This window comes from Pseudorca crassidens, chromosome 3, assembly GCF_039906515.1.
Source record: "Pseudorca crassidens isolate mPseCra1 chromosome 3, mPseCra1.hap1, whole genome shotgun sequence".
Classification (NCBI taxonomy): Eukaryota; Metazoa; Chordata; class Mammalia; order Artiodactyla; family Delphinidae; genus Pseudorca; species Pseudorca crassidens.
In genome coordinates this window covers 78,261,683-78,274,390 of record NC_090298.1, presented here as the reverse complement: position 1 = coordinate 78,274,390, position 12,708 = coordinate 78,261,683, and the positions used below count along the sequence as shown (strand labels likewise).

Genomic DNA, 12,708 nt, shown 5'->3' with positions numbered 1-12,708 from the left:
TTGGGGTCAGGAGAAGTAGAAGGGCAGGCAGGGGTTAACAGCTGGCTTTGTTAGAGCTCTTGCAGGCTTGTTTTTCAGTACTATCATGGTAGGCTTCTTCAGGATTAATTAATTAATTGGACCAATTAGTAAAAATATTGATGTGGTTTGACTGAAGAGTGCCCAGAGTGATTTTTTTTTGAAGTATAGTTGATTTACAATGTTGTGTTAATTTCTGCTCTATAGGCAAAGTGACTCAGCTATACACATATTCTTTTTATTGTTTTCCATTATGGTTTATCACAGGATATTGCCAGAGTTACTTCTTAAACTGCCTATTAATTAATCTTGAGTTCTGAGAGACAAAACAGTAGATTGTGCTACAGTTTAAGGCGGGACAGTGAAGCGGGTTAAGTGTTTTCTAAGTTGCTATAGTAGGAGGGCATGCCTTCAGCTCACAGAAAAGTTCTACTGAGATTTAATTTTAAAACAACCCCGAATCATTTAAAATTGGAATTTGATCTTTCAAAAAGCCTATTCTTACCCCCCTCCTTTCCCCAAACTTACGATGTTATGACATGGATTTTTAAGGAATTAACTGTCTGGAATCCATGCTGAATAAATAATGTATCTTGGCTTAGACTTTCTTCCTGTCTACGAAATCAAAAAATTGATGGATTAACGTGAAGTGTATGGGAAAAGTTTAAGAACACTTGAAGGTGAGACAGAGTAGCACAATGGTCAATGCTGTTGCAAAGCCAACCTATTCCTCTTGTGAGCTTAAAGGGGATAAAGTACCCATCGGTGAAACAATAGCAAAGATATTTTTGAGGAGATAGTCAAGCGATTCTTATCTCTTTAAAACCACGGGGAACTTTGGGTGGATTTCATCTTGAAGGAACAATACATCAATTGTGGATTAGGATAAAAAAAATTGGCAAGGTTTGGGGTATTACCACCATAACTTGCTAAGAACCCCATTCCCCAGTGTTTCTATCATAACAGACAAGGCCAGGCCCATGGAGGAAGACTGCACGTATGTGGCTGAAACCGTTTTGCTTGGCAGAGAAGATACTCTGCACATTCTGCTTTTTCAGCTATGTTTAAAAAAGTTAAGTTTGCATCTGTGTGTCTATAACAGAATACACATTAGATACATGCGATTAAAACTTAATTATGAAATGGTAAACAGTGAAGTCTTTTAGAATCTGGCAACTGTGAATAAATAAAAAAGCTGCAGAGAAAAAACACAAAACTTGACATCGTGAGGCATGAGCTCATTTCATAGAGCTTAAGTTTATGTACATAATCGTATCCAGACACCTGGCCCTGTTCTCTATGTAGAATTTTGAAAAATGCTGGAAATTTGGCTTCAGTTTTCTTTTAACTAGCCTGAACTTTGTGTAACTTAATAAAACAAAATTTTAAAAAACCAATTTTTCCTCACAAGGTAAAAGAATTCTTCAGCTCTTTGAAGGAAAATGGGTCTCAGCTCCGTTGTGTCCAGCAAACAGTTGAAACCATTGAGGAAAACATACGTTGGATGGATAAGAATTTTGATAAAATCAGAGTGTGGCTACAAAATGAAAAGCTTGAACTGCTGTAACAATCCGTTCCTTGTCGGTTCCTGTGACGTGTAATCTCCGAAATTTTATTGAATGTGAATATTTTAAAAATAGAGATGGTTGTCTTGGCACCCAGTGAAGATATTTCCTGCTCCTTCAACTCCTTATTCATTCGTCCCTTCTTATGAAGACTGGCTGTTAACTTTTTCATCAGGGGGTTATTGCCCCCACGTGTTCCATTATAGGTGTTACCCCCAAATGTAAACCCAAGTGGTGGGTTCCCTACTATGGAGAAGTGAAGTACCTTATTCTTCTATTTTATATTTTATACTTAAGCCCTGTGGTCTCCAAACCCCTGGTCCCCACACCCTGCTCCCCACGTGCTTGTCATTCATAAACTGTTGTGTCAGTCTCCTGGGAAGACTCTGAACAGTAGTGGCTACTGAACCATGAACCCCTGGGGCAGTGATTGAGCCAGGAGGGCCCGGATCCGCTTTCCACCTTTCTCTCCCTGGCTGCGTGCCCAGGGGCTGGCTTGTTGGAGGGCCACATCATGAGACTTCCCTGGCCTCTGGCTTTTGGTTGACCTCCCAGGAGCGCAGATAAGAGCTGGGGTTGGGGAGAGAGTAGGTGATGATGGTGTTTATTCCCCAGGTTCCCTTGCAGGTTGCCTCAGGCTGGCCTCCACCGAAGGTCTCAGCTCTAGGGAGGTGGCCCTCTTTCCCACAAGCCTTCTCCATCTGTGCGTTCTACTAAGTGCTTCCTCCTCACATCCCTTCAGGGTGAAGGGTGAAGTGGGAGCCTGGCTTAATTAGTCCTGGCTGGACTTGTGGTTTCCATACATCCTGCTCACATTTTTGTTTAAAGAACAAACAAAAAACTCCACAGAAACCTTTTATAGAACCCTCCTCAGATAATCCTAATTTGAGTGTGCCATCTATGTCCTCAGGACCCTGAATAATAGTGTCTCTTCTGAAAAAGCCAAGTGCGTTCAGGTCTAGAAGAGAAACCTTTCATTTGAAGTTGAACCTCAGAGCTTTTGATCCTTAGGTAGGAGATGCTTCCTCTCCTTGCTCCTTATTTGGCCCAGTTTATGAACTCTAAATAAGTTGTTATTGGCACTTATTGCCAGTAAGGCATTGCAGTCTCTAGTAAATGATAAGGTATTGATAAGAAATGGAAAATACTTGCTTATATTAGCCTAAGTAAGTGAAGACAGTGTGTTGTATTGGAATTGAAGTATTTTATGAGTTTTCTTTTTTAATATATTGCAAAATTTATGATAAAGGAATATGATATGAAAAATGTCAATGTGTTTTTCTAATACAGTATGGAATAGAGGATCTTTTCTGGACATAAATGTGTTTTGCAATTCCATTTTTATACATATTGCATGGCTTAATGGCTTGAGAACTAAAACCAGAAATCACTGGTAATTTCCATCCCCAGGTGTTTTTCTTCTAAAAAAACATACAAAGCCAAGATTTTAATGTAAAATATTTTTCTTTAATTGCATCTTATATCTTGATTAATGAAACATGGAAAATAGTGGTTTTCAGTTTTGGTCACCTGAGGAACCTATTTTCATTTGCTTTTAGAGAAGTCCATTTTCTAAAGAGACACAATATTGCCACACAATGTGCAAAACCCTTTTTGGTAATAAAAAATTGTTATTTACCTCTAAGCAAATATTTGCAGTTATTTACTCCAAATTAGATGGGTAAAAAGGACTGATTTAGATCCTGTAGCTTACTCAACTCATCATTAATTACTAGCAAACACCCAAGTGTTGAACACGTTTCTAATAAACAAAAAGGCATATTCTGAGTACCTTAACTATATGTTTACTTTAACAGGTATTTCCTAAATGTCTGGATTTTGGTATGTAATTTTAAAATACTTATATGTATGCATGTAAATGAGTAATACTGCAGCCATATCCTTGCAAACACATCTGTCAATGTCAAAGGTTTCACTTTTTTTTTTTTTTAAACAAAACCACTTTGTACTACCTATAGACACATAGTTGAAATCCCTCAGGAAAAGTTTATTTTCTTGTTAGTGCCTTGAAAAGGTCTGTTTAATCACCATAATCCTGGCTTATATTTCCCAGATTTAGACTAATAATGCCTGCATCTCTGATGGGATGGAGACATAGCATTTGAAGTGGATGCAGTTTGAAATCTCAGAGGTATATGCATGATTTTTGAAGACAACTTTTAGGTCGTATTAACAAAACTAGATGCCCATTATAAGCAGTATGGTTATTGTTGCTTGCCTCCCACCCCATTAGATGGTATTGGTGATATTACTTATTTTTAGTGAAGTTGCTAAATCCTAATAAATAGTTTAAACAGATGCTGAGGAAGGCTGTGCTCTCTGAAAACAAGGAATTCCAAATCAGTTTTATGATGTGTACCTGATATTTTTTCCTGCATTCACTATCAGGAAATAAAGATGGGATCTGATAAATATTTAATTTCATCAATGACACTGGTGCTGTATTCATAAACCGTTCAGAGAGGTATGAGAAACCATTCCAAGTTGTGGGATATCAGACACTAGTTCTTAAATTGCTGTGGAGGAAAAGCAGATTTTTAAATTTTTTAAAAGATCTTTTTCTTTATTTTTAAGCAAAAGTTTGTGTTTTTGGTAAACCCAACTTCCATTAAGCTACATGCTGTACAGTGCAAGACTAATGTGGCAATGGCTCTAAGCAAACAACTGCTGCTCAGGTTTTACAGAGAGAGGCTGGAAAGCCCAGCTTAATGCAGTAAACCAGCAGAGTTCAAGCCATATGAGTATTCTAAGAATTAGATTTTGTTATTCTTGGAACTTGCTGTGCAAGACGCAGAGTCTGCGTTTTGCTCTTCTGACTCGAGTCAAGTCTCAGTAGGCCTGTGCTGACGTCCTAACCTCTGGCAAAGAAGAGTTCAGGCTGAAAAGGGGCGCAGTGCTTCCTCGTCTGTCCAGGTTATCTATTGTTAGCAGCTCAAGAGGAGACATGTGCCCAATGTACGATATTTTATGTTTGCCTTATAAACATGAACCCAAAGAAACATCAAATACAGTTCAAAAGCCCAAGAGGAAAGGGGTAACGAGAAATCAGAATACTGAAGAATATGTAAAGCATTGTTTTCCAAATGCTAACAACAAAAAAATTAAGTGCAAATTGAAAATACTAATGAGATTTACAGGCACAGGGTAGAAGGTGCAAAAGTTTGCAAAGGTTTTTCCTTTTGTGTGTGTTGCTTTAAGAAGCTATCAAATATATCTCTTAGAAATATAAAGCTCCTTTCTCTCCCAACTGAAGACAATTTTTAAAAATCCGAAGTTTATCAGTACTCAGTAGAATAACACAGGTGAACCAGACAAATTCAGTTTCTTTTCAGGAGAAGAGTAACAAACAATGTTTAGGATGTCAAGAGACTCAACAAATACTGCTGTCTAGAAGCCACTCAGAAAATTTTTCTGCTGTCAAAGGCTTTTGTTCTTCAGAAGTCACCATCGACCAGCTGAAGATTTTATATGCGGATACCTTGAAAAATTCAAAGAAGAAAATCCAGTGAAGCATTTGATATGTAATTTTCTTATTACAGGCATAATAAATTTAAGGGGGAATTTACTAAAGTTGATATGAGAGTCAAAAATTAAAAGAAATTTATTTTTATAATTTTGGGGAAAATCTTTGGAGCAGTTCTAATCAGTATACCTCCCTCTTTGTAGGAAATAAAAGTGGATTCATGGTGAGAGAGCCTAACCCAATTTAACCTACATTTTCATTTCTTTTAGGTTTTTGGCAGCAAGTGGTTGTAAGCTTTTATGGTTTAGAATAAGACCTGTTCTCTCTGAAGTTAATAAGGGCCCAGCTCTCAAGATAGATCTCACAGACTCCCTCGTCCATACCAGCTCTTCAGTTACCATACAGTAGAATCAAACACAGAGCTTTACTTTCTCAAACTAAGATGAACAAAAGTTGTCAATCTTTTCCTTTGCCCTATTCTCAAAACTCTAATTACCATCAGACCCTAGGGGGGTACTTCTCCTCACTCCACAATGTGTTTGTATTTTGGGTAATATCTATATCATAAGGCCATTTCACTATAAGATGTAACATGCCAGTTCTGCTCTGCCCCAGTAACCTGCAGTCATGAGCATTTGGGTTTCAGTCAAGTAGACTTAGATAGTCATTTTCTTTAAGAGCCTGGCCTAATATCTTAAAGAGCTCTTAATTACAAGATTAATGTTTTTAAACATTCCGATAGCACCATTTATTACTTTACAGGGAATTACTCTATAGATTTTGCAATGTGTATTTCATGCCAATAGCATAAAGAGAACATGAAATACTCAAGAAGGGGACTTCGTTTCTCTCACCTATAACACATAGGCTGGTAGAAGGTACAATCGTCTTCATTTACAACAAACACCAAACTTACCAAATAGTGTGAACTTTAACTTGTACTTTTTCCATCATCTTTTCGCTTGGAAGTTTCCTCCTTTGCCTAGAAGGACAAGCAAAAACCATCAGTGAGCTCTTTATTTTCTGGATTAAGTGCCAAAAACTGATCAACCAGAAGAGGCTTATGAGGAAATAGGCTTTTCAGAATTAAAAGGGCAAAAATGGCAGTCAGCAGGGGAAAATAAGATGGTCCTTTTAAAGTATCTCATTTAGCCCATACACTGAATTCTTCCCCTTAAAGTTTATAAACTAAAAATAACCTTAAATGATTCTAAATTTTTTACTCTAGACTTTGTGGGGATTTTTGTTTTTGAAGGCCAGCATAATTGAAGAAAAAAAATACATAGGTGTTCATGGATGGTATCCATTCGTTCCACAGTGATCCATCCTTCTCTTATACTTGGGGGCTTACCCGGCAGCTAATCCACTCAGCATATAGGGTTACTGTGCTTTCTATTTTTTGAGTATGTACTTTGTATTAAATAATAAATATTTAATCAGATATAATGGCATGAGCAACTAATTATCAATCTGTTTTCTTGTATCTTTCATGGATTTCACTTTTTTTGAGGTATAATTGACATATTAGTTTCAGGTGTATAACGTAAGCATTCCATATTTATAAATATTGTGGAATAACACAATAAATCTAGTTAAAATCCATCACCATACATAGTTACAAAATTTTTGTGATGAGAACTTTAAGGATCTACTCTCTTAGCAACTTTCAAATATGCAATACAGTATTTATTGACTGTCATTACCATGCTTTACATAACAGTCCCATGACTTAAATATTTTAAGTTTGTACCTTTTGACTACTCCCCCATCCCTCACCTCTCTGGCAGCCACCAATCTATGAGCTCATGTTTTTGTTTTTAGATTCTACATATAAGTGAGATCATAGAGCTTTCATCTTTCTCTGACTTTTTTCACTTGCATAATGCAATCGAGGTCCATTGATGTTGTTGAAAAGGTAAGATTTCATTCTTTTTTATGGCTGAGTAATATTCCATTGGGTATATATACCATATTTTTTTTATCCATCCATCAATGGACACTTAGGTTGTTTCCATAACTTAGCTATTGTAAATAATTCTGCCATGAACATGGGAATGCAGATATCTTTTCAAGTTATTTTTTTTTCAAAGATTTTTTTGATGTGGACCATTTTTAAAGTCTTTATTGAATTTGTTACAATATTGCTTCTATTTTATGTTTTGGTTTGTTGGCCGCGAGGCATGTGGGATCTTAGCTCCCCAACTGGGGATTGAACCTCTGCCCCCGCTGCACTGGAAGGCAATGTCTTAACCACTGGACCACCAGGGAAGTTCCCAAGTTAGTTTTCATTTTCTTTTGATAAATACCCAGAAGTGGAATTCCTGGATTATATGGTAGTTCTAGTTTTAATTTTTTGAGGAATCCCATACTGTTTTCTATAGTGACTATAACAATTTACATTCCTACCAATAGTGCACTTTCCCTGATGATTAGTGATGTTGAGCACCTTTTCATATGCTTCTTGGCTATCTGTATGTCTTCTTTGGAAAACTGCCTATTTAGATCCTCTGCCCAGTTTTTCATTTGGATTTTTTTTTGCTGTTGAGTTGTATTAGTTCTTTATATATTTTGGGTATCAATCTCTTATCAGATATATGATTTGCAAATATTTTCTCCCATTCAGTAGGTTGCCTTTCATTTTGTTGATGTTTTCCTTTGCTGTGCAGAGCTTTTTCGTTTGATGTAGTTATACTTGTTTGTTTTTACTTTTGTGCTTTTGTTGCCTTTGCTTTTGGTGTCAAGTCCGTAAAAATCTCTATTAAGACTGATGTCAAAGAGCTTACTGCCTATGTTTTCTTCTAGGAGTTTTATGGTTTCAGATCTTATATTCAAGTCTTTAACCCATTTTGAGTTAATTTCTGTGTATGGTTTGAGATAGAGGTCCAGTTCCCAACACTATTTATTGAAGAGACTGTCCTTTCCCCACTGTATATTCTTGGCTCCTTTATCATTAATTATTGACCATATTTCTGGGCTGTCTCTCAATTTCTTGTTTTTGGTTGTGCCGTGCAGCTTGCAGGATCTTAGTTCCCTGACCAGGGATTGAACTCATGCCCTCAGCAGTGAAAGCGCAGAGTCCTAACCACTGGACCGCCAGGGAATTCTCTGGGTTCTCTATTCTGTTCCATTGGTCTATGTGTCTGTTTTTATGCCAATATCATACTATTTTGATTACTATATCTTTGTAATATAGTTTGAAATTAGGGAGCATGATGCCTCTACCTTTTTCTTTTTTGAGATTGCTTTGGCTGTTTGGGATCTTTGGTGGTTCCATACAAATTTTAGGATTATTTTTTCTATTTCTATGAAAAATGTCACTGGAGTACAGATAGAGATTGTACTGAATCTATAGACTGCTTTGGGTAGTATGGACATTTTAACAATATTTTTTTCAATCTATGAGCATGGAATAACTTTCTATTTATTTATGTCTTCTTCACTTTCTTTTATTACTGTCTTATAATTCCCATTGGATAGGTCTTTCACCTCAGTTAAATTTATTCTGAGGGTTTTTCATGCCATTATAAATGGCATATATGTGTTTATTTCTCCTTCTTATAGTTTGTTATTAGTGTCTAGAAAGAGTATCTTACACTTTTACTGAATTTGTTTATTCTATCAGTTTTTGGTGGAGTCTTTTGGGTTTTCTTTATATAATATGTCAGTTTTGCAAATAGGGACAGTTTTAGTTCTTCCTTTCCAGTTTGAATGCTTTTAATTTCTTTTTCTTGCCTAATTGCTGTGGCTAGGACTTCCAATACTATGTTTAATAAGTGGCAAGAGTGGGTATCCTTGTCTTTCTCCTGATCTTAGAGAAAAAGTTTTCATCTTTTTACCGTTGAGTGTGATGATAGCTGTGGGTTTGTTATGTATGGCCCTTATTATGATGAGGTATGTTCCCTCTGTATCCACTTTGTGGAGAGTTTTTACCATAAATGGATGTGGGTTTTCAGATCTTTTTCTGCATCTATTGAGATAATCATGATTTTTATCCTTCATTTTGTTAATGTGGCATATCATCACACTGACTGATTTGCGGATGTTGAACCACCTTGCAGCCCTGGAATGAGTTCTACTTGATCATGGTGTATGATTCTTCTAATGTACTGTCGAATTCAGTTTGCTAATATTTTGTTGGGGATTTTATACATATATTTTCATCAGGGATATTTGCCTGTAATTTTCTCTTCTGGTTCCCTGGCTTAGTTTTGGTAGCAGGATAATGGTGGCCTTGTAAAATGAGTTTGGAAGTATTCCCTCCTTTTCTATTTTTGGAAGAGTTTGAGAGGGATTGGTTTTAAGTCTTCTTTAAATGTATGGTAGAATTCACCAGTGAAGCTCTCTGATCCCAGACTTTTGTTTGTTGGGAGGTTTATGATTACCAATTCAATCTCCTTACTAGTAATGGTCTTTTCATGTGTTCTATTTCTTCATGATTCAGTCTTGGTAGGTGTATGTTTCTTTCTTCAAGGTGTCCAATATTTGGTGTATAATTGTTCATAGCAGTCTTTTATGATCCTTTGTATTTCTGTGGTATCAGCTGTAATGTCTCCTTTTTCATTTGATTTTATCTGAGTCCTCTTTTTTTTTTTTCTGGTCAGCCTAGCTAAAGGTTTTCTGAACTTTATCTTGTCAAAAAAACAGCTCTTAGTTTTATTTATCTTTTCTATTGTCTTTTTAATCTCTTTCATCTAGTTCTGTTCTGATTTTTGTTATTTCCTTTCCTTTACTGATTTTGGGCTTCATTTGTTATTCTTCTTCTAGTTCCTTGAGGTATAAAGTTAGGTTGTTTGAGATTTTTCTGATTTCTTGAGCTAGGCATTTATCACTATAAACTTCCCTCCTAGAACTACTTCTTCTGGATCCCATCAATTTTGGTATATTGTGTTTTCATTTTCATTTGTCTCAAGGTTTTTTTTTTTTTTTTTCCCAGTACACGGGCCTCTCACTGTTGTGGCCTCTCCCGTTGCGGAGCACAGGCTCTGGATGCGCAGGTTCAGCAGGCATGGCTCACGGGCCTAGCCGCTATGCAGCATGTGGGATCTTCCCGGACTGGGGCATGAACCCATGTTCCCTGCATCGGCAGGCGGACTCTCAACCACTGTGCCACCAGGGAAGCCCTCAAGGTATTTTTTAATTTCTTTTTTGATTTCTTCTTTAACCCATTCATTGGTTGTTGAGTAGCATATTGTTTATGAAATCCACATGTTTGTGAATTTTCCAGTTTCTTCTTATAATTGATTTCTAGTTTCATACCATTGTAGTAAAAAGGATGCCTGATATGATGTCAGTCTTCTTAAATTTATTAAGAGTTGTTTTGTGGCCTAACATATGATATATCCTGGAGAATGTTCCATGTACATTTGAGGAAATGTGTATTCTGTGGCTCTGGATCAAATGTTCTGTATATAGCTATTAAGTACAACTGCTATAACATGTCATTTAAGGCCAGTGTTTCCTTATTGATTTTCTGTCTGGATGATCTATCAGTTGATGAAAATGGGGTATTAAAGTCCCCTACCATTTATCCCCTTAGATCTGTTAATATTTGCTTTATATATTTAGACATTCCTATGTTGGGTACATAACTATTTACAAATGTTAAATCCTCTTGTGCATCAACCCCTTTATCATTATTTAATGTTGTTCTTGTCTCTTATTACAGTTTTTGTTTTAAAGACTATTTTGTCTGGTGTAAGTATAGCTACCCCAGCTTTGTTTTGGTTTCCATATGCATGGAATATTTTTTCCATCTCTTCAGTCTGTCCTTAAATTTGAAGTGAGTTCCTTGTAGGCAGCATATAGATGGTCTTGCTTTTTTATCCCTTCTGCCACTCTGTCTTTTGATAGAGGAATTTAGCCCATTTACTTTTAAAATATTTATTAATAAGTATGTACTTATTGCCATTTTGTTAATTATTTTCTGGCTGTTCTGTAGTTCCTTTGTTCCTTCTTCTCTTGCTCTCTTTTGTGATTTGATCATTTTCTATAGTAGTATGCTTAGGTTCCTTTCTCTTTCTCTCTTGTGTATCTACTATAGGTTTTTACTTTGTGGCTACCATAAGGCTTACATATAACAACTTAACATTTATATTTTAAGTCAATAACAAGTTATGTTTGAATGCTTTACATTTTTACTCCCCCACCCCCTATTTTATGTTTTTGATGTCCATTTTACATCTTTTAATCCTGTGTATCCATTAATTATTATAATTATAGTTATTTTTACTACTTTTGTCTTTTAACCTTCATACTAGCTTTATAAGTGATTAATCCACCAGCTTTACAACATTAGACTATTCTGAATTTTACTGTATGTTAACCTTTACCAGTGAGATTTATACTTTGATATGTTTTCCTGTTACTAATTAGCACCCTTTCCAGCTTAAAGAAGTCTTTTTTAGTGGTGATGAACTCCTTTAGCTTTTGCTTACTGGAAAAACTTGTTCTTTCCTTCAATTCTGAATGACTTTTCCAAGAAGAGTATTCTTGGAAGTTTTTTCTTTCAGCACTTTGAATATATCATGACACTCCTTTATGGCTTGCAAAGTTTCTGCTGAAAATCTGCTGAGAGTCTTGAGGGAGTTCCCTTGTATGTAAAAAGTTATTTTTTTCTTGGTTCACTTAAGTTTCTCTCCTTGTCTTTAACTTTTGATATTTTAATTGTAATGTGTCTTTGATATGGGTGTCTTTGGGTTCTTATTTGGAAGGCTCTGGGCTTCCTGGATATGGTTGTCTGTTGCCTTACTCATGTTAGGGAAAGTTTTAGCCATATTTCTTCAAATAAGTTCTTTGTCCCTTTCTCTCTCACTTCTCCTTCTGGGACTCCTGGAATGCAGATGGTCGTCTGTGTTGCTTTGTGTGATGTTGTCCCATAAGTCCTTTCAGTGATCTTTACTTTTTTTTTTTCATTTTTTTTCTTTTTGCTGCTTTGATTGGGTGAATCCCATTGCTTTGTCTTTGAGTTCAGTGATCCTTTCTTCTGCTTCTTCTAGTCTGCTGTTAAACCCCTCTAGTGTGTTTTTTAGTTCAGTTACTGTATATTTCAGCTCTGTGGCTTCTATTTGTTACTTTCTTGTATTTTCCTATCCCTTTGTTGAAGTTCTCACTGTGTTCATCCATTCCTCCCCCAAGTTTGGTGAGCAAATTTATGACTTATTTTTAACTCATCAGGTAAATCACTTCATTAAGATTTTTATCATGAGGTTTTAATTGTTTGGAACATACTCCTCTGTTTCTTCATTTTCCTTGACTCTCTGTGTTGGTTTCTGTGCATTAGATAAAACAACCACCTCTCCCAGTCTTAAAGGAGTGGCCTCAGGTAGGAGATGAACCGTACTGTTAAACTCTGCCCTAACTCTTGATCGTCTCTCAAAACATTGTAAGTGTTCAAGCTGCCTATTTTATTTTCAGTGGTTCACAGTAGTTGAGGGTGTGCGTGTGTGTGTCAGTGTCCCAAAGGGGAGAATCTCAGCACCTAGATTCAGGCTGAATGGAAGCCAGTTCCACAGGTAGCAGGTTTTAAAATATACAAATATATATAGTCTTGTAGGATGGACCACAAGCATAAGTCCTGCTGGCTACCAGAGCCAGGTGATCAGCAAGTGTCCCCTGGGTGGCAGTTACAAAAATTGGGCCTCT

At 36.4% G+C, this 12,708-nt stretch overlaps 2 protein-coding genes across 14 annotated transcripts in view; one reads left to right on the top strand and one right to left on the bottom strand.

The window, feature by feature from the left end:
* ERAP1 (endoplasmic reticulum aminopeptidase 1) overlaps positions 1-1,688 on the top strand; it is a 32,566-nt gene extending 30,878 nt beyond the window's left edge. For all 4 annotated transcript variants that reach the window (XM_067731288.1, XM_067731289.1, XM_067731290.1 and 1 more), the window contains one exon: positions 1,430-1,688. In XM_067731288.1, coding sequence (XP_067587389.1) covers positions 1,430-1,585 — 156 coding nt within the window. In that variant the 3' untranslated portion in view covers positions 1,586-1,688. The remainder of the gene's footprint in view (positions 1-1,429) is intronic.
* A 1,340-nt stretch (positions 1,689-3,028) lies between these two features.
* Positions 3,029-12,708, bottom strand: part of CAST (calpastatin) — a 129,036-nt gene continuing 119,356 nt past the window's right edge. For all 10 annotated transcript variants that reach the window (XM_067731299.1, XM_067731302.1, XM_067731295.1 and 7 more), the window contains 2 exons: positions 5,984-6,049; positions 3,029-5,082 (listed from right to left, as the gene is read on the bottom strand). In XM_067731299.1, the coding sequence (XP_067587400.1) occupies positions 5,999-6,049 (51 nt within the window). In that variant the 3' untranslated portion in view covers positions 3,029-5,082; positions 5,984-5,998. The remainder of the gene's footprint in view (positions 5,083-5,983; positions 6,050-12,708) is intronic.